The sequence below is a fragment of the Kogia breviceps genome, chromosome 1 (assembly GCF_026419965.1).
Source record: "Kogia breviceps isolate mKogBre1 chromosome 1, mKogBre1 haplotype 1, whole genome shotgun sequence".
Taxonomy (NCBI): domain Eukaryota; kingdom Metazoa; phylum Chordata; class Mammalia; order Artiodactyla; family Physeteridae; genus Kogia; species Kogia breviceps.
This window is the reverse complement of record NC_081310.1, coordinates 160,846,498-160,871,625: the sequence shown is the minus strand read 5'-3', so window position 1 is coordinate 160,871,625 and position 25,128 is coordinate 160,846,498. Positions and strand designations below refer to the sequence as shown.

At 39.6% G+C, this 25,128-nt stretch overlaps 1 protein-coding gene across 4 annotated transcripts in view; it reads left to right on the top strand.

Annotated features, from left to right (window-relative positions):
- The first annotated feature begins 1,693 nt into the window (after positions 1-1,693).
- ELAVL4 (ELAV like RNA binding protein 4) overlaps positions 1,694-25,128 on the top strand; it is an 84,645-nt gene continuing 61,210 nt past the window's right edge. The window contains exon 1 of one of the 4 annotated variants that reach the window (XM_059064245.2): positions 1,694-1,975. In XM_059064245.2, coding sequence (XP_058920228.1) covers positions 1,967-1,975 — 9 coding nt within the window. In that variant the 5' untranslated portion in view covers positions 1,694-1,966. Of the gene's footprint in view, positions 1,976-2,391; positions 2,748-25,128 lie in introns of those variants that run through there. The other 3 variants (XM_067008107.1, XM_067008117.1, XM_059064253.2) reach the window with 3 other exon arrangements.

Below are 25,128 nucleotides of genomic sequence, written 5' to 3'. Positions count from 1 at the left end.
GACTCTTTATACATTTGTTCAAGAAATTATTTTACAAGTTTACTTAATTCAGTATTGTTCCACTTGATGAGATCATAGTTTTAACATTTCTACTTTTCTATTTCACATACTTTCATTTCTAATAGCTGAATTTATTTATATTCAAGTCTAATAGCTCATGTTGTATACCCAACAGATACTGTTTTATGGTGTATCTGTATTTTTAAAGTGTGTATATATATGTATATTTGTATGTGTGTTCATGAAATAGTAGCTTGGAGAAAATAGCTTTAATTTCCTAATGTAAAGGTTGTTTTCTTTTATGATAATTTTTCACAGACCCATTTATTCTTGGACTTTGGAGCCTAGAGCATAGCATGATTTTCGGCCTATATTTCCCCTTGGTCCAATCCCATCCCTCTGTCAACTCCAGCCAAAGATGAAAAATTATGTTAAATTATGTCTTTAGTAATATTTGTTACCTCTGTGTATTTATTGAGGAACAAATTGACTAAATTATGAATTAAATAAATCTTGATAAATTAGCCTTTGGGGTAAAAGTAAAACATAAACTCCTCAGATAAGCCACTTTAAAACCCAAACTAGAACAAAAAACTATGCTACTGAAGGCTTGGTAGCATAGAGGTTATGAAATGTATAAAATGGGCAGACAAACTGTATACATCACCACACACTTGCTAAATGTCTCTTTGCAAGTCTTTTAAGAGGCCAAAGAAAAAAGACATCCTTTGAAGGAGAGAAGCGAAATCACGTGTTCAGTTAAGCAAGATGAGCACCCCGTACCGGTTATGAAATGAGGCTGTTGTCAAAAGTGTGTTTTACCTTTCTCTGAAGCAGTAGAGAAAGCAAAGAGAGAATGTATTTTAGTGGATTTTTAAAAATTCAGATCATGCTCCTATCCAAGTTGAGAAATAAATTCATTTAAATAAATCATTCATCATTCTCTGTTTTGAAAAGCTCAGGCAGAAGGCAGAAAGGTAGAGGCTGACAGCTGCCCCCCTTCTCCCCCGCAGCTTTTTTTCTTTTTTGTTTATTAGGAAGTAGTTTTCTGAAGCAAACTTGTATGAACCTAGTTAACAGAGCAAGCCTGATCTCAAACTTGCTTTCTTTTGAAACGCTGGCCATATTAGCTGCAGGAGCATTACTCACTAAAAATCAGCAATATTGGGGAATAATAAAGTTAAAATGTAGATATATTAGCACATTAAAGTGCTTTTGTTATATCTTTAAGCCCAGAGGCAGGTCATTAAATATGCATTTTGCTAGAAAGCAACTGTCGAAAAAGATAAGGTGGTTGAAAACATTCTATAAGAGAAAAGCGCTCAGTCAGAGGGCTGGGGTGATACAGCCCTCAGGACAGGGGAAAGGGAGAACACTCCCACTGTTAAGGTTTGCAAGCCGCCAGTGACCTGCAGTTGTTACAGTACTTTTGAGCTGGGAGGAAGGAAAAGGTAAATATACAAGTATGGCTGTGTTGCTTCAGCCTGGCCTTAATTACCAGACACAAGAAGCAGTTCAGAAATCTGGTCTCTGTTGTTGTAGAGGTCACCAAATCATTAACATCGTCAATCTGGCAGTAGCTAATTTAAATAGCACCTGATGTTGCAACGCCTCCCTTCGTTTCCCCAGCCAATCAGATCCTGGCTTCAGCTGACAGATGGTCCCATAAATGGATGTAAAAAGGGGAAGCTTCGAGCCAATTTCAGCAAGGCTCTGTTCAGTTGTTCTTATCTACATCCTAGAATCAGGGGTTTCAGCTCACTGCTCCTTTTCTTTCTTTTTTTTTTTCTTTCTCTCCCCCCACCCCCCCAAAATAATTGATTTACTTTACAGTCATCCACACTGTGTTTTGTGGATCTTTAAAAATATATAACAATAGTAGTCATTTTAAAAATATATTCTGAAATCTTTGCAAATTTTAACAGAAGAGTCGAAGCTCTGCGAGACCCAATATTTGCCAATAAGAATGGTTATGGTAGGTATGACTAGATTTATAATCTGTTGTTTGTGCCGCTGGAGGGGAGAAAAGCATATCCACCTTGACCAGTCTTATGCTTGCACAAGACTTCAGTTCTCTGCTGCTGTTTGGTTCCTACATTTACTATCTCTTTTGTGTAGAGAGTGCGGGTAGGTCCTTTTATTGAAAAGCAGTTGGGAAATAGATTGTCATTTTTAACAGGTCATTGTCAATTTTCCCTTCAACATAAAGGTGGGGGTGGGGAAGGGGAGGTGGGCTGAAATAATTGCTGGTTTGTTTTAATAGGTTATATTACCTGAGACCATAATGGCAAAAGAAGGATTTTCTTTTTGTAAGGGAGAGGGGGTTTGTCTATGTGCCTCCTCGGTTTTGTGGGGCTCGAGGTGGCTGCCGCGGGCTTAGGAATCTCTCCATTTCCGTACTGGAAATTTAAACCTTGAGAGGCAGCTCCTGAATACTGAACGTTGACATGGGCAGTTGTGTTTCGGGGGGCTGCGCATTCAAAACGGCAAAGAGAGTGATTTATTTGGGCTTCAGTAAATGCTGCATCTTGTATTTCAAAGAGTTTCCTGTCATGACCTCATAAAAAAGAGGAGGCGGCTTGTATGTGTAGCGGTGCCTGGCGTGTTGAGTTGTTGCTTCCTTCTCTGGGCAGCAGCTCTGTAAGAAGGAATGTCAGCTTTTACATAACGTTCCTTTCCGCTTTTGACACACTGTGTGAGGGTCCATCTTCTTCTGATCACAGATGGAGTGGAATGGCTTGAAGATGGTAAGTGAAAAGAGGAAGACAGCTTGGAGATTCCAGCCGTGTGTGTGTGTGTGTGTGTGTGTGTGTGTGTGTGTGTGTGTGTGTGTGTTCGTGCGCGCGCATAAGGATGGTGGACTGTGCATCGTAAATCACTGTGCAGATCGTTTGTGTGTGTATGTGTGTGTTTATTAGTGTCTCTCTTTTCTGAAAACCAGAATCCATCTCCAAGTATAATGGCACTGCACGCACACAAGGCACACACACTGCCTCTTTTATCGAACACACATTTTAGCCAAGCAAGGTTGGTATCTTTTTTGACAATCACAGTGTCACCATCGCTGTTGGCTGGCGTGTCCACCGCCTCTGTGAGCTTTCAACAGAATTGCACGACTGTTAAAGTTAAAGGCACATTTCTTTTTTCAGTCTCCTACTCGGAGTGATGGGGAAGGCTGGGAATGAGGGGTGGAGGAGGTGAGGTTCAGTACCAGCAGATGCAATTGTGGAACAGGACTTTTGGATGTAGAAGGGGAAGTAGAAAACCTTTCTGCCAAAGTAGTAAATCTATTTTTAGCATCATCTTTTTCTGAAATAAAAAGCAGGGAAACTCCTTGAGTGCCGCTCCTGTTGCCTGATGTTGACCCTGAAGATACGGCACAAAATGGCACGATCAGATGCCACGAGTGCCCACTTTGACTTTGAATTTCACTAGCAATAGCTTTCAAAGGGTTTCAAAGCTTGGTTTGGGGGGAGGCTGTAAATTCATATCCATCTCACTTATTTTTTGCTAGAAAAGCCTGGGGAGGACTTTTCGCTCTGCATAGATGTTATAACAAAGCTGTGGTCTTTTCCCCATTCTTAGCGGATTGCCTTTGTCTGGCTGCTTGTTTTGATGGGTGTAAAACAAATAAGATTAGACCGAGCAGCCCAACTGAAAGCGATAGCTGGGAGGAAAACCCAATGAAAGGTTGCCGGGGAAACGAACAGAGGAAAAGCCGGGTAGGGAGCAGGTGGCTATCATGAGAACACACTGCAAACAGTGTAAAAAAGGCGGGGGGTTGGGGGGGACAGGACCTTGATTATCTTTGCTGTTCTTTGTGGCCGGCCCAACTTTAATTATTCTTTATAAATAGGTGTTAATTACATTTCTAACTCTGGTTTACAGTGATTTTTAGAAATCTATTTTTAAGCATCTGTTCTGTCTCCCCTGTTGTGTTTTTTTTTTTTTTTTTTTTTTTTTTTTTTGGTTTAAAACACAGAGAGAGAAGGAGAGGGGGAAGGGAGGTAGGGAATCTTGCTTTTTTTTTCTCTCTCTCCCTCTCTCTCTTTCCCCCTTTTCCCTGCTGTGAAATTGTGCTGCGAAAAATCGCAAGGAATCCTGTGAGGCCATTTGAAAAAAATGTAAATTATATTGAATGAAGTTGACGGAAGCATAATAGTGAACTCCCACAGCTGATACGTTCTGCAAATTATTTCTTAGAAATTTCCAGCAAATATCCATAGGAGAAATGTAGGTAGAATACATTTACCCTAAGCAATGGTCTTGTGCTAGGTGGTATTGGTGTTTTTCGTAAATCAGATATTGATACTACAGTTCCGGGGAGTTCATTGTATCTCTCATTTTATACCCCGAGTAGAAATTACTTTTTAAAATAATAAATGAAAAGCTCTATTCTAGTCTTCTGCTTCGCCTCCCTCTCCATGCCTCCAGCCACAAGATCCATCAGGCTGCACCCTTGCAACCACTGCCTTCCATTCAGCATTTGGTCCTGGTCTTGGCATAAACTGAGTGAAAAGCTGATTTTTTTTTCCAGCGTCTCTGAACGTCTGGGACCCATGCGTGCACTGGGTGACAGGCATCTCTTGCTTTTTCTCTCTCAAAGTGTGCTTTACTAGTAGTCTCTTTTTCTTATGATGGTGGGTACCAGAAGGACTGAAAGGTATATTACTTAGGTGAATAGAAGGTAGCATAGAAACAACTGAAACGATGATCTATTACGGTTTCTTCTGGAGAGACAAATTAAGTACGTGATAATTTTAAGCCCAGAATGAGAGATTAAAAGACACTGAAATATGCTAAAAGGTTAGGAAATATAATTGGCTTTATTGAAAGTACTCTTAATTTTTACTCTCTCCACTGCAAATCTCTGCACCCCTCCCATTCTTTCTTCCTTGCAGATGCTTCTTTTTGTTTTGTCTTCTTTTTGGCGGATTTTTAAAATTTATTTTGACTGTTGAGGTATAAAAAAAAAATAAACTTATATTTTTTGTCATACACTTGAACCTCTTACTCTCATATCTTGAGTGTGTAAACATTTGTAGTTATTAAAAATAGAATAGTTTTCAGATTATCTCAAATTTATGTTTTTCTGATAATTTTTCTGCATATTTTAGTTAAGGAGAAAATAATTTCTGTAGGAACGGTCACCTTGGCTTGGGTTGTAAAAAAGGCACGTGATTCTACTGCTGACCTTTCTTGCTTCTTTGTCTTAAAAATATTAATACCTACTACCTGCACGTGGAGGTGTGTCTTTACGGAAGCACAAGGCTGAGTGTGCATTTATTAAGAAATGAAAATCTGATTGGAAATACTTCTGCAAAATACACCTGACTACGTCACAGTTTTAATGATCAGAATATTCTTGTATCTCATTGAAATATAATAGTTAAATCATTTAATATTTAAAATTTTGAATGAACATAGGTGGGGAAATAGCTGAAAAATTTTCTTTGAAAATCATTGATTTATAGGACAATTTTAATATCCCGCTTTTAAAAACTAACAAGCAACTTAACCGTTCATTTGTGATCTCAGTTCCATTCATTCCTAACTGCCATTCATTCAAGTCATCCTCCTGGCCAGGTATAGATGAGCTTGCTTCTGTTTGATAGTTTTCCAAAGCCTTAAAACTTTTTTCTCTTCCTATAGCCCTTCCTTGGTCCTTTGAATATTCAAGGATTTTGTTATAAGAGGAAGTCCAGATTGTTGTGAGGTAATAACAATAGAATTTTTTTTAAAGAAAGAGAAAGAAAATGAGCTACACACTTTAGTATTAAACCTTGTGTTGAAATAGGGTTTGAGACATGTTAGACTTCACATATTTTAAACTTAGCATTTCTATTGCGGATAATCTATTTGAAATTTTAAATCTGGAAATCATTGCATGAATGGTGCTTTGTGTGTGTGTGTGTGTTTAATATCTCTAAAAGAATTTGTAAGTGAATCAAGGTGTTTTACTCAAATAAGAGTTACCACTGACAATGAAAAGGGTTTCCTCAGGGCGAGTTCTTTTCTTTGGTTTGATTTCTTCCCTTTGCTCTTATTTCCTTATTGTGGGTGGATTCTCTTCCTATATGTAGACCAAAAACTACTCCTTCCATGAGGTGATATGTTGATATGCTGCTTCAGTTAGCCCTTGGCTTCTTAATGCCTTATTTTAATTAAAAAAAGGCTGAAACAAATTATCAGTGTGTACTGCAAGTGAGGAATGGTGGTCTTGATAGAGGTCATTGTACATAGACAGAAGTCCTTTGGCCTTGACAAATTTCTTCATCAGTTTCAATGATCTGTGGCCACCAGGCCTTAATTTATATGCCTGGACACTTAATATGTACATTTGTTGGTGAGCTGGCCAGCGGATGCTAGACACATGAGTATGCACTGGCAAATGCTGCAATGCAGTATTTTTTCCCAATGTCATTGGGAATTTGGGGAGTATGAGGGGACATAAACAGTCTCAAGCTTTTATCTTACTATTTTCCAGTCGATGGGCTGTGTTGTACAGAGCTGGCCAATTCCCCTTTTGAAAGTGAAGTCAACCTTTTATTGCCCACTATCCATCTCCTATCCATTTGATAGATATGTGTATGTGAGAGAGAGGGACTCTCTGTGTGTGTGTGTGTGTGTGTGTGTGTGTGTGTGTATCAGTGTAAGCATTTGTGTTTCTGGAATCCTGAACCTGTCTTAGGTTTTCCTCTTTTGGTATTACCAAATGTGTATACATACTTGCAAGTATATGCGCATCTAAAAATGGAAAGAAAACCAAACTGGGCTGTTTTCCCATAAGAAGTGGCTTCTCCTCCTCACAAATTCCAAGTTCTTTTATTAGAAAAATACAAAAATTCATGAAAAAGATATATCTAGACCCCACAGACCATTAGACCAAACATCTTTCTTTAGTTGCCACTTGAGAAACCATAAATGTGTAAATCCATAACAATATTTGTGAACTAGAAGCTACCCTTTCAATCAAGGGGTTGGGTTCAAATTAAAATATATGTATATGTGAAAGGAGAATTGTGTTTTCTTTGGGAGCATTTGTACCTAATCTTTAACCATTGGTAGAAACAAGGAGGAGGTAGCATGGCTGTGTTAGCTTCTCGTACTTCATTTTGTGAGAGTGTGTGTGTGTGTGTGTGTGTGTGTGTGTGTGTGTGTGTTTTAGGAACATCCTTGTATTTTTTAAATCTCAGTGTGTTTTAAGGGTAGAGGGCTTTTATAGGTCAGCAGCTTTTTAAGCATACAAAGAAAAGTGATCTGTGGGTGGGTGGTGGGAGTTGTCACAAGCAGTAATTGTCATAAGTTAGCCATCTAGAAGTGGAAAGAAGAAAGAAAGCTGGAGGACAAGAGTGGAAAGGGATACCAACATGTGGACCTGCACCTTGCCGGTATAAGAGATCAAGAGTGATAAATCTGAACTGGTGCAGTGTAGGTTGCCCAATAATTTCTCAGAACCTTGACTTTGCAGATTCATTACTTCTTTGCTTGCTTGTTCACACCTTTAATTATATCCAGTTTGGGATGCTAGCTGGGGGCACCAAAGATGAGCCATTTTGTTGTTTAGTTCATTAAGCATTCAGGCAGTGTGCTCACAATAGCTTTGGAGCATCAGCCATAGAAATCAAGCACTTTGGAAATGAAATTGTTACAAAAGAACAAAAATGAGAAAGCAATCAGCCAGCTAGCTTGTTTTGGATGTTCACATCCACTCTGCTTAGTGGTAATATTTATGCTGTTCCTTGTACATTCATTAAGAAATAACTTATGCAGTGTCAGTGCTCCTAATAGGCTGCTGGCTCTTTCTCTCTCTCTTTCTCTCTCTCTTTCTCTCTCTCTCTCTCTCTCTCTCTCTCTCTCTCTCTCTCTCTCTCTCTCTCTCTTTCTCTCTACCCTCCCGGTATCTTTATCTCTGTCTCTCCCCGTGCCCTCTCCCCACTCCTGAGATTTTTACCTTTTGCCAGACCATTTTAGTACTGACCATTTTTGCTTTGGGGAAGGACATTATTCACATCCTCATTGTATCAAACACCAGAAATATTTTCCCCCCAATGTGGATCCCCCTGTACAAGGATCAAGAAATGCTGAATGCCATAAAGGAATTCTTAAATAAATTTTGGTTGGAAAAGCAGTGAAATGTTGAAGAAATAAGGTCAGTGTAATTGTTGTACTTGAATTTTTGTTTTTTGTTGTTTTTGGAAAGCCTTATTTTTAACCACAAAAGTAAAACACAAAAATAGCATATGTGATTTTTTTTTTAATGGACAAAAATTACAAGTCATAGGTCTCTCCTGAAAATAACTTTCCTTGGACTCTGGGTTTGAAAATAACATTTAAAATCAAAGTTCATTTATTAATTATTCATTTTGAAGCTATAAAAATGTAGTAATCCATAAGTATTTTTTCTATAAGAGGTTTAGTTCTTTTTTCAGGATATGAGGAAGCAGAGAAACAATTCCAGTCAAGATGGCGAATTCTGAAAAACACACCACAGCGTGGAGGTTTCCTCTTTTTGCACTTTGTGGCATGGAATCTACTCCTGCTCATTCTGAGTCAGTTAAACCTTCTATTGTCTTCTTTCTTGGAACAACTAGCCCTTGACGTAATTTTGCCAACTGTGTTCATAGTGGAGGCTGGCTATCATTTGTTGTTGGATGAAGAAATATTTGTTGAAGACTTACTATGTGCATTTCTTTGAAACATGGAACTCAAAGTCACCATTTCTTCTGACACTAATCAAAAGATATATTAGAGGCTAAATCTCTGTGATTTAGGGATAAAATTGGGTGAGGGATTTTAAGGTTGGACGTCATTCAATGAGGTTTATGTCAAATTATGGGAAAAGATCTGTTGAAGCATTCAAGTACATAAGTGTTTTTCCTTTTGTATTTATAAGAGTCTATGCATGACTCTAAATGATAGAAGTAAAAGCTATTCTGGGCATTTTTGTCTATAAGGTTCCATGTATCCAGATGTTCACTCTTACGAAAAGGTAAAGTTTGGACAGTTGGAAAGAACTTGTCTATCCACCATCAGCTGCCCTTGGAGCTTGGCTAGATAACCTGTTAATTTTACATAAATAAGAATGCCTTGCTTCTGACAGAGATGACTCTTAGAATAACTTTTCCCATGTTACTCTCCAGGGACAATCTGAGAAGATAGTGACCTCCTTGGCATACCCCTGTGCAAACTTTTTTTAGTTGTATAGAAGTATAGTTGATATAACCCCTGTGCAAACTTGACATTTGCTAGTGGAGAGTTACTTTGTCATACACACCTAGATACTGTGTGCAGTGTGTGTACGTGTGTGGTATAGATAGACAGCCATGACCCCCAGTGTGCCCTGGGAAGTATCAGTAATGACTTCTCAAGTAACCTGTGTTTTCCTAAGCTGTCAGTCTAAACCCTTTAGAATTTTGCTTTCTAATTTGTACATGAAAAATAACTGAGTTGAACTTTGTTTTCTAGTGCCCCCTTTGAAGATACAACAGTAGTAAATACAGCTTTAATGATAAACTATACCTCTAAGTGCTATTTAAAAGTCTGTAGTGGAAAGCCTGAGAACTTGCAATCTTTACTAATGAAACTTTCATTAGGAAAGTGCTCACTTAAAATGGAGTAAACGACTAAGTCCCTGTAATTTGTGATTTTGACCAGATTTGACTCATCCTTTCTTATGTTACTTTTTGTAATACAGCCAACCACACATCTAAAATTCTGGATATTGTACATGTCTTCAATATTAATTATCTCTGTTGATGCACTGAGTACAGACAGTACAATTCCCACAAGTCCAGATTCTTACTGTAACACTAAAACAAAAGTGATATTTATGAATAATATTGGGAAAGTTGTCCTCATAGTAACCGTTCCCCAAAGGAAGCATTACATAAATATTCATTTATTATTCAGGATATTAAAAGGGAACCCTTAGCTTTTACTTTTTAATTTGGGCTAAAATATGTAAATTTGTTTTATTTTGGAGTTGCTCTGTTTTAGGTGGCTTTGGGGGAGGATAACTTTCTAGTTTGGTTATATTTTAATCGTCTCTGTGGTAGAAAATATTCCAGACCTGAAACCAACCTGGTTATTGTGATTAGAAACCAGAGGGCCAGTGTACAGATGGGGCTAAAAACATATTACATCAACTGTTGCACGTGTAGAAAAATTAGATTTGTTTCTAACTAGGTACCACTATTCCCATGTTCTTGTTAGCAGAGGCCAGGGAACCACAAGTCTGCCTTGGGCTCGGAGGACCTTCACAGGGCGCCTGTACAGGCAAGCCTCTGGAAAGATTGCTCTTTGTCTTAAGAAACCAGGACGTGCAAAGGACATGAGTCAGGTGAACTTGGGTTAGAATCCTGACTTTTCCGAATAGTAATAGGGTGATCTCGGATGAGGTACTTGAGCTTTCTGAGCCTCAGTTACCTCATCTTTAAGATGGGAATGATAATGCCTGACTCACAGGGGTTCTGTGAAGATCAGATGAGAAACAGTATTTGAAGGCACCAGTCACACACAGGAATTGAAAATTAAAGGTGCCTAGAGGACGTTCACTCTCTTTCAGTCTGTAGTCATTCTATCCGTGCCAGATGTCCTGGGGAGAAGTGACATTGCATGCTACCCTCACGGTCTCCATCCTCTCCCCAGAACTCATGGGGATGGGGTTGGGTTTGACACACAGTGGTTTTTAAACATAGACAAGCCCTCAGTTTTTCCCTGGAATTGTGTGACTTTATTAGATTTTCTATATTCTCCTAGGTTTTTGCAAGGTACATCCATGATCTCCTTTGGAGTTCGAATTAACTTGGGATTTAGTCATTAAAAAAAAGAACATAAAATTAATTTTAATTGATGCTGTTCTCCGATTTCTTGATAGAATCTGTTAGGAACTTCATAACTCACCCAGAAAGAAAATAAAAGGAAGTTAAGGTTAATTGATATGTTCTCATCTTTGTTGTCTAAGATAGATAGATAGATAGGGTGAGTGAGTGAGTTATTTGACTTTGGCACTGAAACCAACTTACTTTGGACCTATTTTTCCCCTTCACCACATCAGCTTTTTTTCCTCTATCCCTCTTTTCCCCAGTAGGCTGAATTCTGAAGTTCTGTTTCTCAAGGAGTGGGGAAGAGGTCGAGGTAGAAACCGGCTTAATGAGGTTTTTCTAACTTGCCATCAGTTTTTCTTCTCCTGCTTGGTGAGGCAAGATGATGGATGGCTTTGGCAGTGTAAACAGCTCTAGAAGTGATCGGATTCATTGAGAGGTGTGGGAGATGGGAGCGGAATGCTGGCCCTCAATTTATTAGCCTCCCATTTGAAGGAAGAAAAGAGAAAGGAGGAAAATCACCCCAAAGGCCTTGACATAGTTGTTGATCACACACACGTGGGAAGGGGTATGGGTGGTGTCAAGACTGGTGTTAGGCCAAGCCTAATTTAGTTTATACCTTTTCCCAAGGCTCTGAAGGGAGAAATAAATAGGCACATAATAAATTCACAGACTGTTTTAAATTGGGACCTGTTGCTGTCACCAGTGAGGATGAAGAAATAACATAAGTAGTCCCTTCCGAGGATTCAAGAATTAAACTGAAAATACAACCTTAGACTACTGTTTTAGTTTCATGGATTTTGAATTCCACTTCATATGATCATAGGAAGGATGTGAAGGGAGCAATTTTCTTTCCTTCAATTTAATACTTAAAACTAGGGGAAGGGATTATAAATTGATCTGATCCCCCAGGTGCCATTTTGCAGGTCCTATGTTTTTATGAAAAAGACCCTTTACTGTGAAACAGACAGATAGTTGAACTTTTTCTCTTTTCACATGTATCTATTTCAAGGCTTCAGCAAGGTTCATCAAAGGATTTTGTAAGCAGCCTTGTATGTGGTATGCAAGCTCTCTGGAAGAATTCAGTTGATTTTTAGACTGTGTTTATTTGGGCAGAAATATATGAGTGGAAGAAAGGGGCCTAAATTTGAGAAGGTAGAAGACGTTTTCACATATTTTGTCCTAGGAAAATCTCATACCTATTAATGAAAGACCAAAAAGAGATTTTTGGGTGAGTGATTTTAGCAGGTGAATGGACAGGGAAGGGGCAGGTGGATATTCTTAGGATCTCCTTGCCAGATAAGGGTTTGCATTATTTAAAAATGACCTATATTTAAGCCCATATTTGAATCTCAATTCCTTCTTGCTTTACACCTCTGGCTTAAGGTTATCTGCACGAAGATAAAAAAAGACTTCTAGCTTAGAAGAGCTTTAATAAGAACTCTTGAACAGGTGAACTTTGGAGACACGGACTTGCAGTTGGTATAATCTTAACAGTACTGTTCCTGAACTATCAGTTGTTCAAGAATAGAGGAGCAAGTTTGCATTTCTAGAACGTCAGCTGTTCCCAGCACAGTTTTGCTGTAATGGATCTGTGACTATGGAGATCATTTCTCATATTCACTTAACATTGCATAATTTTGACCCTATGATGGCAGTTTAATCTCTTTAATATAGTTGGGGCAGGGACTGTTAACCCCTTTTTATAGAAAATAAAGCTCGGCCGCCTGCCTTAGGTTACATAGTTAGCAATATCAGCAGTCCTAGATGCAGAGTGTTTGGGAACACATCCAGCTTGGCCAAAGTTTACTTCTCGGGGAGCCAGGGGGAGCAATTCCTTTTTCATGTCAAGTTTTTCAGTGTGAAATCAGCAAACACAATTGTGTGTCTATTGCACATAAACCACACTAGAGTCTGGTTTATATGCAGTAGACACACAAATGTCACAGTATTTTAACCATACTCTAATATAGTGGGTAAGGACATGACAGAATGTGAAAATTGTCTCAGCAGAGGAGGTACAATGTGCAGAAGAGGGAGACATTCACTGTTGTTGGAGGAAATGCCATTGGAGTGGAGCCAGGAAAGATGGATAGGCAGAAGAATTAGGACAAAGGGGATTCCGTGTGGAGGGAAGAGTATGAGTAAAAGCACAGAGGTGGGAAATTACTTAAGGAATAAGTAGTCTGGTATGAGTGCAGCATAGGATGTGTAAAGGTGAAGCTAGAGAGACGGGTAAAACCTATGGTTTAAGGTGGTTCGGGTGTTTTGACTTGGTTTTGACTTTAATTGGTAGCTATGCAATGTCTTAGATCAGAAAACTAGAGTTTCCTGATGGTTTAGCAGGGTCAAGACCTGTCTTTATTGAATCATGATTTCTCAGAGGTTGAAGTCACCAGAAAGATGCTTCTAAATTAGATATTGGTTATTTAGAGGGAATCGGCGTTAAAGCACTCTTCTGGTCATGGTGTGATGTTATGATGATACTGCTCATTGGTACAGTCACGCTGAGGATTGCTTTTAAGGTTACAATGCCAAAGAGCAGCAGGAGGGAATATATCGACTTTATTTCAGATCGTAAAGAAATGTGCCATTAGAGGAGTTTGCTGCATTCTCTCATCAACAGGTACCAGTGCTCATTTTGTGGGATGTGTGGCCAGAGAGAGGATGGTGGTGGTTTTGGAATAAACTGATTTCCTCCAGAATAGAAAAGTACCCGCTTCAGACTTCCAAGTGCATGTGCCGAGGCATGCTTGTCTTCTCTGGTAGTCTGGGAGCCCTGGAGGGTGGAGAACACGTCAAATGCTCTCTTATTTCAATGTTGGGCACGTGATAGGTACAATAAATGTTTATTGAATTATCATAATCTTTTTAAAGAGTCTGAATTGCAGAGTTAGAAAAGTTGTGAATCTTGGATCTGTCATCAATTTGTGGGAGTCTATTTAGTCCAAGTCACCTGACCTTTTTGTGTTTCAGTTTCTTAATATGTAAAATAGAATTAATACAACTTCATAGCTTGATGGGAGGATTAGTTAAGCTATATCCTTAATACACTTGAACAGACAGTATAACAATATTAGTTAAATTACTAAGTTCTGGTTTGCCTAAAATTGTTTTACTGAGTCTTGACCAGAATTTTTAAAAATTAAAACAACAAATTAAATAGAAATGAAAATGTTAGTGGCTGGTACTTAGTAAGGGTATTATTTCATGAAACTTTTGTTTCAGTTACCTATGTTCTGAGTTGTGATATGAAGTTGCTGTGTTCACTATATCACTTACTGTTTTTTTACTTTGTTGGATCATGGTTAGTAAAGTTTGAAAAACACTGTTCTAGATGATAATGATCTCTGAATTCTCCAAAGGGAAAAAAAACAGTCAACTTTTTTCAGAGCTATGCAGTGCAAATTCTCCAGTATTTTCCAAATTATTAAAGAAAGGATGACTTCTGATTATTTTAGATTTAATGTGGAACATTGTATCCTAAATCTTTGAAAGTTAATGTCTGCATGATATATGTTGGGGCTCTCTATTAATTACAGTATTTATTAACTAGAAAATCTCATTCCTTGGTCGAGCTATTTTAGCTGAACCTGCAAAGTAGTGATAATAATGACAGTAATGAGTAGTGGAGGTGACCTAGATGTGAGACTAGAAATAACGAAATAAGCTTTCATTTGTTGAGCTCTTACTATGAGTCAGGCACTGTCAGACAGCATCCCTTTTAATCCTTAGAACAACCTTAAAAGGTAAATGTTAATTTTCCTGTTTTATGGATGAGCTAACTGAGGTTTTGGAAAGTAAATTAAAGTTATATAGCCAATAATTGATTGGACAAGGATTCGATTTGAACCTAGGTCTACTTCCAGAGCAAAATTTTAAAGTTCCATGAAGATGTATTCAGATGCCTGCTATGTATTAGCACTGTACTCCTCTACAAAGATAGGTGGGTCAATTGGTCTTTACCCTTGAGGGTTTACTACCTGCCCTTGAGATTTTTCTGTGCATAAAAGTAAGTAAAATGTGATTTAATCATAGGAGGACAGGCACAAAGACTCTCATACTAAGTATTTTATTTTTAGAAGTACCGGGAAAAGTGCCTGGAACATAGTAGGTATTCAGTAAATATTTATTAAACTGAATTGAAATTGGATTAATTCTTACCTGGTGACTGGGGAGAGAATGGGGCAATACTGGGGAAGCTTTGTGCTAAAGACTGTCTTTACCTGCAAAGTGGCAGATCTATCTGTCCGAGAGCCATTCAGTGCCTTTTGGAATTCCTAGAATGGCAGCAAGGAAAGCCAACTGGAGTTCAAGAACTCAAATTATAAACTTCAAGTTTCATTCAGGCAGAGAGAACTTTTTCCATTTTAGTATAAAAAGAGAATCCTGTGACAGAGACATTTGGAGAATGATAAATGAAGGGTAGGCTTCCTTAGAATTAAAAATAACAATAATAATTGTTGTTAATTTTACTATACCACTTACTAACCTTATAACCTCAAGCAAGTCACATTACCTCTTTGAGCCTCAGTTTCCACATCTGCAAAATATTTATCCCTCTCAGCGTTGTTGTGAGGATTAAATAGGTCTATTCGATAAATATTTACTAAGCACTTACCATTTGGTGGTCTCTGAGGACTTAGTAAAGGAGACATAGCCCACTGCCCTCAAAGAACTGAGTATCTGGTGAAAGTGCTGTGAGAGAGGGATTCAGAGTCCTACCACGTGAATAGGCCACCACTGAAAGAACGCAACACCCTGCAGTCTGCTTTTGCGTGCATGTTGTGGTCATGCATGCCTCATTTGCATCATTAGAACTTCAAGTTTATTGAGGGTGCTGTGACAGTCATCTTCTTATCCCCTCCTCCCCCTGGGACCCAGCCTTGCCCAGTGGTACAATGTTACCTTATATAGCTGTCATTCAATGAATCCAGCCCAATTCAGCAAATATTTACCAAGTTGTTCGGGTACTGTGCTGGGGAAGGGACAGAGTAACATTTGCTGAACAGAGTTGAGTTTAAAATGACTTTAGTGCACAAAGGGGGAACAGTATCATGAGGTGGTGATAAACTACACTAGTGCTAAAAATGCCTGTGATCTATTCAGGAAGAAAATAGGGCCCCAAAGAAAATTCGGCAGGGAGCCTAAAAAAATAATGTATTCTTTCTGTTTCTCAGTGCTGTTTTGTTCGCATTTCACGGGGAACCAGTGTGTTGCTACCGGCACAGAGTTGAGATGCGATCACAGAGATGGCTACTTTAGATTAATGGCTCAGGACCAAGCCTTGCCACCTTCACCAGGCCCAGAAGACCCTCCATGGCCTGGCCCCTGCCCTCCTTTCCAGCCTCCCATCCTGCAGCTCTCTGCCTTCCATTCATTCTCCACTGTGGAACTGCACCATGCTCTTCTGTACTTATGCCCAAAGGATGCTGGGTCTCAGACGCCCTTCTGCTTTTCTTTACCCGACTTCATGAGACCAATCGGAGGTGGCTTCTCACCCAGGAAAGATTGTCTGAGTGATGCAGGGTTAGAGCTCCTCTGTTAGCACTGTGGCATCCTTCCATCATTGGTCTTCCACATGGTATAATCAACTGTTGATTTGTCTGTTTTACCACCACCTCAACAGTCAGGACTGGGGTTTTCTCTCTGCCTGACTCAGTAGGTGCTCAGTAATTAATTGTTAACTGAGTGATATAGTTGGATGTCTGTTAGATTGTCCATAAATGGGTTCTTACCAGGTGCGCTGTTAATCTCTAGCCTATGAGAGATGTGTTGGACCCAAAGCCCCCTTATCAAGAAGACTGAAAAAAAAAAAAAAATTAAAAAAAAAAAAAGAAGACTGGTTTTGACACTCCTGTTGCTTACCAACCATAGTTCTGTGACTTTTAAGTTGAAGGTCTTGAGTATGTCTGTTTATGTGAAACTTTTCCTGAGCACCATGACTCACCTGTGATTCCTCAGTAATTCTTCTTTCCTCTAGACTCCTTTATGTCACTTGCTCTCTGTACCACACAGTTAACAATGATATATCACAATAATAGCAGCCCTTTATTGTGTATGTGTCAGACTTTGCAAAAGAACTTTACTTAGGTTATCTCATTAAACCTCACAACAACTCTAGGAAGCAGGTATTTTTATTCCCATTTTGAAGAAAGAGCACCATGTAGCTTACATAACTTACACAAGGTCACATGGCTAGGAAATGTCAGACTTGGAATTCCAAGCCTACTCTGTTTGATTCCAAAGCCCGTGTTCTTTCTGTCTCCCTGTATCTATTACTCACCTCTTAAAAGATGGAGAATAAAAAGAGGCATTTAGCCTAGTGGTTATTAATATTAACAAGAAGCATTTAGCCTAGTGGGACTTTTGATCAAGATTGCCAGGGTTCAGATCCTGGCTTTACCAGCTGTGACCTTGGGCAAATCACTTACCCTCCCTGTGCCTCCATTTCTTCATCTTTAAACTAGGGTTCTTGTGAGGATTTGATGGACCAATGTATATTAAGGACTAAAAACAGTGTTTGGCATATAAAGTGCTAATGATCATCATCATTATTATTATCATACAATATTAATTTTTGGCCCATTCTTCAAATATTTGTTTAGTGCCTGCTATAGGCCAGATACTGTTTTAGGTGCTGGAGATACAGTGGTGACTAAGACATGCCATCATGGAGCTTTCATTTTAGAGAGGGAAGACAGACAACAGAGTAAATAAATAAGTGGATATTACTAGATAGTATATATTTTGTGATATCTTAGTTCACATAATGAAATGCTATTTTAGTATATATGCTGCTGAAGTGAGCACTGGAATGCTATTTTAAAAATACAGATAATGGGGCTTCCCTGGTGGCGCAGTGGTTGAGAGTCCGCCTGCCGATGCAGGGGACGCGGGTTCGTGCCCCAGTCCGGGAAGATACCACATGCCGCGGAGCGGCTGGGCCCGTGAGCCATGGCCGCTGAGCCTGCGCGTCCAGAGCCTGTGCTCCGCAACGGGAGAGGCCACAACAGTGAGAGGCCCGCGTACCGCAAAAAAAAAAATACAGATAATGGAGACTGGCACTAATGAGTACGTGTTTGTGGACACACAGGGAGGCCACAACAGTTTAGCCGATGTCATGCCTCTGCTTGGTGAGGTGGAACAGTCCATGCCCTGCTCTGAAAGGCTGGGCTTTACATGTCCAGCTGCTGATTCTTGGGATGACAGGCTCGCCTTACCTGCACTCAGTGTGGGGTGGTCATCCCTGGGGTGGCAGGAAGTTAAATGATTAGGTTGAGGTGTCTGGGCCTCAGGAAAACCCAACATAGAGAGCTCATAAATAGGCCAGGGGTCTCCTGTCTATAGGGGAGAGACTCCACTCTCTTTCCCTACAGTTGAGGCTGTGAAATGGAATAAATGTCCTGAGATGATCAGAAGGAAGTTTTGGCCAATCATTCAGCTAAGGACAGGGTCAGCTGGGATGTTTCGTCAAATAATTTTGTAAGATCTCCTGATAGCTCTTTGCAGGAGCCTGGACCTAAAAAGTGCAGTAGTCATTGACACTCTCATAGGATTCTTCATGTTCGTAAGAGTATTATAGTGGTCAAGAGCATGAGCTTGGGAGTCAGCGAAATCAAGGGTTTTTTCCTTCCCTACTTACTTGTAGTGGGGTCTTGTAAAGTCACTAACTTGTCTGAGCCTCAGTTTAATTGTCTATAAAATGGGGTTAATAATACCTACTTAAGTGGTTTGTTCAGAGGATTAATTGTTAGCATATGTAAAAAGCCTGGTTCAGGGCCTGGCTATGTAGTAGGCTTTTAATAAAGAAGAATTTTTTTTATTAAGTTCAGTCCCCTCAGGGTGTGCATTTTATATAGCAGTTGTTTATTGCGCGGCTCACGGGGAGATTTAGACTAAAATATGTGAGCTCCTTCCCATTGTCTAGCCTTCAAAACCAAGAGCAGTTAACCTCAAAACCGAGGATATATCATCTCAGAAAGGATTGTGGACACCAGAGGAAAATAAGATTTGATTTGCTCCAAATCAGTCTGGTAGAGACTGAAACAGCCAGTCTCTGTCACAAGGCTGTGTTGGCTCCATCCTCCTGGAGTCAGAGGCCTGAGGCTCTGTGAAGAAAGGCACTTGATAAAAGGGCTTTGGGATCTGAAATCCTGAGTTCAGTTCTTGAGTCTGCTACTTTCTAGTTTTAAGTTTGAGTACTTATAAATGTGTGTTGTCGTAGGTCAGACATGTTCAGGCAAAGGATCCTATTCTAACGGGAATTATAAATAAATCTACTTGATGCTCCAGTGTGAGCAACTGACTAATATTAGTTCTACCATATAGATAGAACCGTCTATATATTTTTATTTGCTCTCTCCATCGTGTATACTATTGCATTAAATTAGATTAAAATCTTAAGTTTAAAAAAGAGAGAGATACAGCTTATTCTTATCCCAAAGCACCTTTGTTTTCGTTAGCAATGTGTAGATTTAAAATTACTTAAAGCAAACTCTCCGTTAAACACTTTTAACAGTAGAAAAATCCTTGTCTGCTCATTTGACAGCGCACCTTTTGTGCAGAGCACTGGATGAAGCCCTAAATATTTTCCTCCTCTTGTGGTTAGGGGCGTGTTAGTATCGTGATTCTCAGAGAATTTATTTGACCCCCTTGGCCATTAGTTCACATTTGTTTTGATTTTGATGCCTGCACTCATCTAAAATAAACAGAGCAGGAAGAGTGAAGAAAAGGCTTAAGAAAAAGGTTTTAAAATATAGAACTACACGTTCCTCTTAACGGTTTTCTCAGCACACTGCAGTCTGGTGAGTTGGGGAAAAGGAAGTCTCTTCTGACGTCCTTGTGCTGTCTCCCTCTAAACTCTCCTAACACCCTACCCCTGCCTCTGATTACTGATTCATTCAGTGGGCTTTGGTTGAATTCTTTCTGTGTACTGCATGCTGGGAGCAGGAAGTCAACCAAAATTCAGGCCCTGCTCTCAAGAAGCTCCTAGTCCGTGGAGAGACAGGCAGGTAGACTGTTACTGAATGCAGGGTGGTGAGTACCACCACAGAGGACAAAGAGGAGGTTCCCGAGATTGTGTGAGTCAGGGAGGCTGGCTTCAACTGAATTTTGCAAAATGGCAGGGTTATTTAGATGGTGGTGAGAGAAGCATTTTAGTTGGGGGGAGAGAGAGCACACATGCAAAGACATGGAGGGGACATAACACGGAAGGGACATACAGCAGGAAGCATTCAGAGTAGGGCACTTGCCTTATTGCATTTTGGAACTTTGTTTACAGATCTATCTGCTAATCGCTCAAGACCTGAATTCCTAGAGGGCAGGTATCAAATGCCCTGGAACTCAATTATCTAATAATAATAAAATATTTAATCTTTGCCACATTCCTATGAACTCTACCAATATTGAGAAAATTGAGACATAGGACTGTTAAGTAACATGCCCAAGGTCACACAGCACAACAGGAATTTGAACCTAGGCATTCAGGCTCTGGTGCCTGTGTTCTTAACCATTATGCTATGCAATAGGTAAGTATTTGAATTTATTTGAATTGGATGGATGTAGAAGTAATTACATGATAATGTAGTCTCTCGCTTGTTTAAAAAAGATAACATGGCCGGCATGCCAGGCTCTGATAGTTGTTGCAGCAAAATATTAAGAAGCCCCCTTGGCTTTGACTTTGGCTTGTGTGACATGTAGAAACTCTCACAGGTGGAAATGTTCTCTGGACTCTTAATCGCCAGACTTTAGCCAGATTCAAACCCAAAGTGAAAATGAAATATGAGTTTAGGCCTGAAACAGAGGAAATCAGAGGTCAAAGGAATCTGGAGGTGAAGAAACAGAGGCTGTAAAGATGGCCTTACACAGAAAATGGAAGATCCCTGGCCTTAAAAATATAAGTCTTTTGAGACAGTTTGAAAGAAGGTGAGGGAAACAATAATGATAAGTACATATAGCTTTAGAAGATGAAAGTGCTCCTACTTTTAAATTGATTTTGAAGAGGAGAGAAATAGAGAGGTTTATGATAAGAGCTGAATGGTGGGGAACAGAGCAAGGAAAGCAGATTTCCCTATGGAGAGCAGAGAGCCATCCATTCACTCATTTATTCTACCAACAAAACCTGGAGCTGGTCCCTGGGGTTACAAATGAATCAAACACAGTCCCTGTCCTCAAGGAGCCCACAGTCCAGTGATAGAGAGAGATAGGAAGATGGAGAGTCCCGATGCTATGTGCTAAATGTCTGTGTCAGAAGTGTGTACAAGGGAGAGAGGTGGGAGCTGTGATGGGGTGCTGAAGAAGGGTGTGTTAGGCCTGTTGAGGAGAGCGGAGGGCCTTCCGGACCAGCAAGAGTGTTTTGCAGAGTGTGGCATGAGAGAGAACACAGTGTGCGCTGGTTTGTCATTGCTGGCCGTAGAGTGAGCTTTCTAAGGGCTTGTGGAGGTGCTGGTGGGTAAGGGAGGAAGATGGGAGTCAGTAACAGGAGGACCCCAGTTCCGACCCCAGCTCTGAACATTGTGATCAGGGGCTAGTCATTCTACCCTCCGTTTTCTCCTTAACTCTTAGTTTGCTCACCTATAAAATACAAGTGATGGGTGGAAGGAGGACATATCCCATCCATCTCTGAGGATCTTCATGAAGATTAAAAGGGGTGTTGGGTGTGAATGTGCTTACAAACTCCCTTGCGTCTAGCATGTGACTTAATGAATTCTTTCCAGTGGCTTTGTAAGGGTTCGTCTCATTTCTGCAGGGAGATGACACTTGCTGTGTTATCTCTGCACTTGCCACCACCCCTTTCCAACGGTGGCCTGGAAAATCCTCCTGAAGGGCATTTGGTCCATGTAGCTGCCCCTTGGGGTCCACAGGAGGGAGGAGCCATCCAAGTGGACCATAATACCCCCACTCTCTCACCCTGAGCAGGTCCGTGTGGAAAGCCAGGAATGCCCTCCGTATTCAGTATACAGAGCAGTGTGTTGATTTCCTGAAGTATCCTGTGAAAACAAGAGGGTTTTCATTTTGAGAAATCAGAAACCCTAATGACTGCTTATTGCATTTGAAGTATCTAACTTTAACCTATTCACAGAAGAGAGTTTTTTAAAAGAGCAAAGTGTACCAGAAATTGTGTGTGTAAGTGTTAAAAATGGTGCTTTCATTATTCTTTTTTTTAAAGTTCACTTAATCTCTCCTCCTTTGCTCTATATTTTCCTGACTGGCATTATTGTGAGAACTTGTTAGTTAATGTTTGTGAAGCATTTTGAAAATGGAAATAGCCATTGACATAGTGATGAGTAGTAACGTTTTTAAGTGTTCTTTTCTATTTCAGGAATTAAATTCCAGGGATAAATCTTACCAGCTCTCAGATTAGTCAACTTTGCCACCTGCAACACATTTTAATGGGCACATATTTTCAGTATGTTATGTTTTGGACCAGGAGAATGAACATGTATTAAGTGCTTACTGTGTGCTGAGCTCTGAGCCAAATGCCTTAAATTTGTTATTTTCAATCTTCACAGTAACCCTGCAAGGCAGACAGAAAATTGTTCGCATTTTTCAGATGAGTAAATTTGAATTGCACCTCAGAGAGTCTTAAGTGGCTAAGCCAAGGTCAAGGCTGGAGCTGGTTTTCAAACCCAGATCAGATAGACTCCAAACCTCATGCTCTTTCCATTGTACCATGTAGAATTTTGAATTTAGATCTTTCCAGTAACAACAATTTATTTGGCAGTATTTACTGACTAATAGCAGACACATAGCCTAGAATGTTTTTAATCGGATTAGATCATTTACTTTCTCTGAGACTACTGGGTTGCATTTTATGCTGATAGGAATTCTTTCCTCAGACGTGGAGGTTTAGGGAAGGGCACAGAATTTGGTTTCAGACTTGAGTTCAAGTTGCGGTTCTGGCTGAGTGACAGTGGACACTGGCTGAAGCCTCATTTCTCCGCATGTGTAAAGTGACTTCACTTCTTTAAGGCTCAGTTTCCTCAGCTGTAAATGAGAGGAGTGACAATTACCTACTTTGCAAAGTTGTGGGAGAATTAAGTGAAGTAATGTACGTGGAGATACCTATTACCATTTATTGTGTGCTAACTGTTGGCCGTATTGGAAGGACTTCATGGTAATTGCTTGCCTAGACATTTTCCTGTGTAAACCAAACAGGATCTCCGTTTATTGAGCCTTTGTCATATTCCAGGCAGGGACTTTGCTAGGCACTTTGTACGTGCTTCTCCATTACCATATTTATGACATTATATAATAATTACTTATTTACTTATTTATTAACTTCCTTGCAGGCAGGAACCTCTTTTATATCCTTTATATCCCTGGCATTTAACATCGAAGGAACTCATTAATGTTAAGGACGTTAGCTTGGCTTTTGTTTCTTTATACTGCTTTTCTTCTTTTAAAAGATAACTTAAGTTGTGGGGGGGGGTGCTATTCAAATGAAGCACTATATTATTAGTAGTAAATTGTGACTTATAACTTGCTTTAAAATATGGGGCTTCCCTGGTGGCACAGTGTTTGAGAGTCCGCCTGCCGATGCAGGGGACACGGGCTCGTGCCCCGGTCCGGGAAGATCCCACATGCCGCGGAGCGGCTGGGCCCGTGAGCCATGGCCGCTGAGCCTGCACGTCCGGAGCCTGTGCTCCACAACAGCAGAGGCCACAGCAGTGAGAGGCCCGCGTACCGGAAAAAAAAAAAAAAATCCTGTAACTAAAGAAGTTTAGGTTGCACTGATTTGACAACAGCTGATTCTGAATATCTGTTAGTCTTTCACTCTTTTAAAAGGTAAATTTCTGGGATAAAAAGAATATATCAAGAGTTGGAAGAGTTTGAAAGCAAATTTACTTTGTGTCTGTGATTTCAAAGGAGATGGTTACCCTACTCAACTCTTTTCAGTAACCTTAGTGTATCATAATTTGGATGTGTCATATCTAAATTATTAGGGACATATTAAATTAGTCCTAAAAGGGTCTTATCTGAGAATTATATATTATGCAGTTTGAATTTTATTATAAAGGTAATAATTTTGAATTTTACCATGTGTTTTTAAAAGGCTTATTATTTCTCAATTTTTAAAATGCTAGTTTGACTCTTGCCCAATTACTATGAATTAGTGAGATTTCAAAAGCATGTTTTGATAAGGACAAAAGATTGTTTGTGAAGACAGAAATATTAACTTATTTATCCTCTCTTCTAATCCAAAATTTTCTGTTGTTATGAAGCAAATCATAATGCATACAGTAGAAGATTTTTAAAAATAGAACAATGAGGAGATTGAGATGAAGGAAAACTAAGAGAATTTTTAAAATAAGATAAACTCAGGGGTGAGGTTTGTGCTTAAAAACAAAAATCAAGTTTGCAGTGAGGTCCTATGCTCTTTCTTTACACATAGAGGGCTGCAGATTTGGCACTCATTTTCCTAGCAGTATTACAAAGAGGGGACCCAAAGAATTACAGGATGCAGCATCCATAAAATAAAAGTAAACCCATCACACAGATAATAGAAAATATTAGTAGTTCATTGCCATAATAAATATTTGCCTCAAAGCAGATAGAAATATTCTGGTACTTGGTATTTGTGATTTTTTTTTTTTTTTTTTTGCCTCTCCACTTTGCTTCTTGTTCATGAGATTTTTATAAATATGTATTAGGAGGATCTCCGTATGCAGGAAAGAGAGAAAGAGAAGCTCAAAAAGCATGGCGTGGAATTCTGCTTGACAGTGTCATACATTCACAAGATGTCCTTGAAGATGGAGCACAGAACAGAGATCAGGGAAATTTTGGCAGCTGCAGTTGGGAAAATAAATGGCTGTTGTGTGATTGGGCAGATCCTGAAAGCAGGCTCCTGCTCAAACCATGTAATTAAGAAAAGTGGGAGCTTTTGTCCAAGTGCAGAATGTTCATAATATCAGAGTTTGTCAGCAGGAGCTTTTAGAACAGATCAGTACTTCTCACTCCCTGATCCAGGGAACAGTTTTCTTATAAATCATCCACTCTCCTTGCTGTCCTCATGAAGGTTGCTGCCAGGCGATAAGGCAGACTTAGATTGTAACCTCACTAATGTGCAGTGATGTAGGTGAAGGGGAGACCAAATCAGAGACTGTTTCAAGAAATGCGATTTTTATTCATTTGAGCTCCTATGTAGAAACAAGCAGAGTGTGGCCAAGGAGAGATCCTGCAGGACAGCTCTGGGAAGGAGATGGAATCATTTTTTGTTTGTTTGTTTTTGTTTTGTTTTGTTTTTTGAATTTTATTTTTTTATACAGCAGGTTCTTATTAGTTATCCATTTTATACACA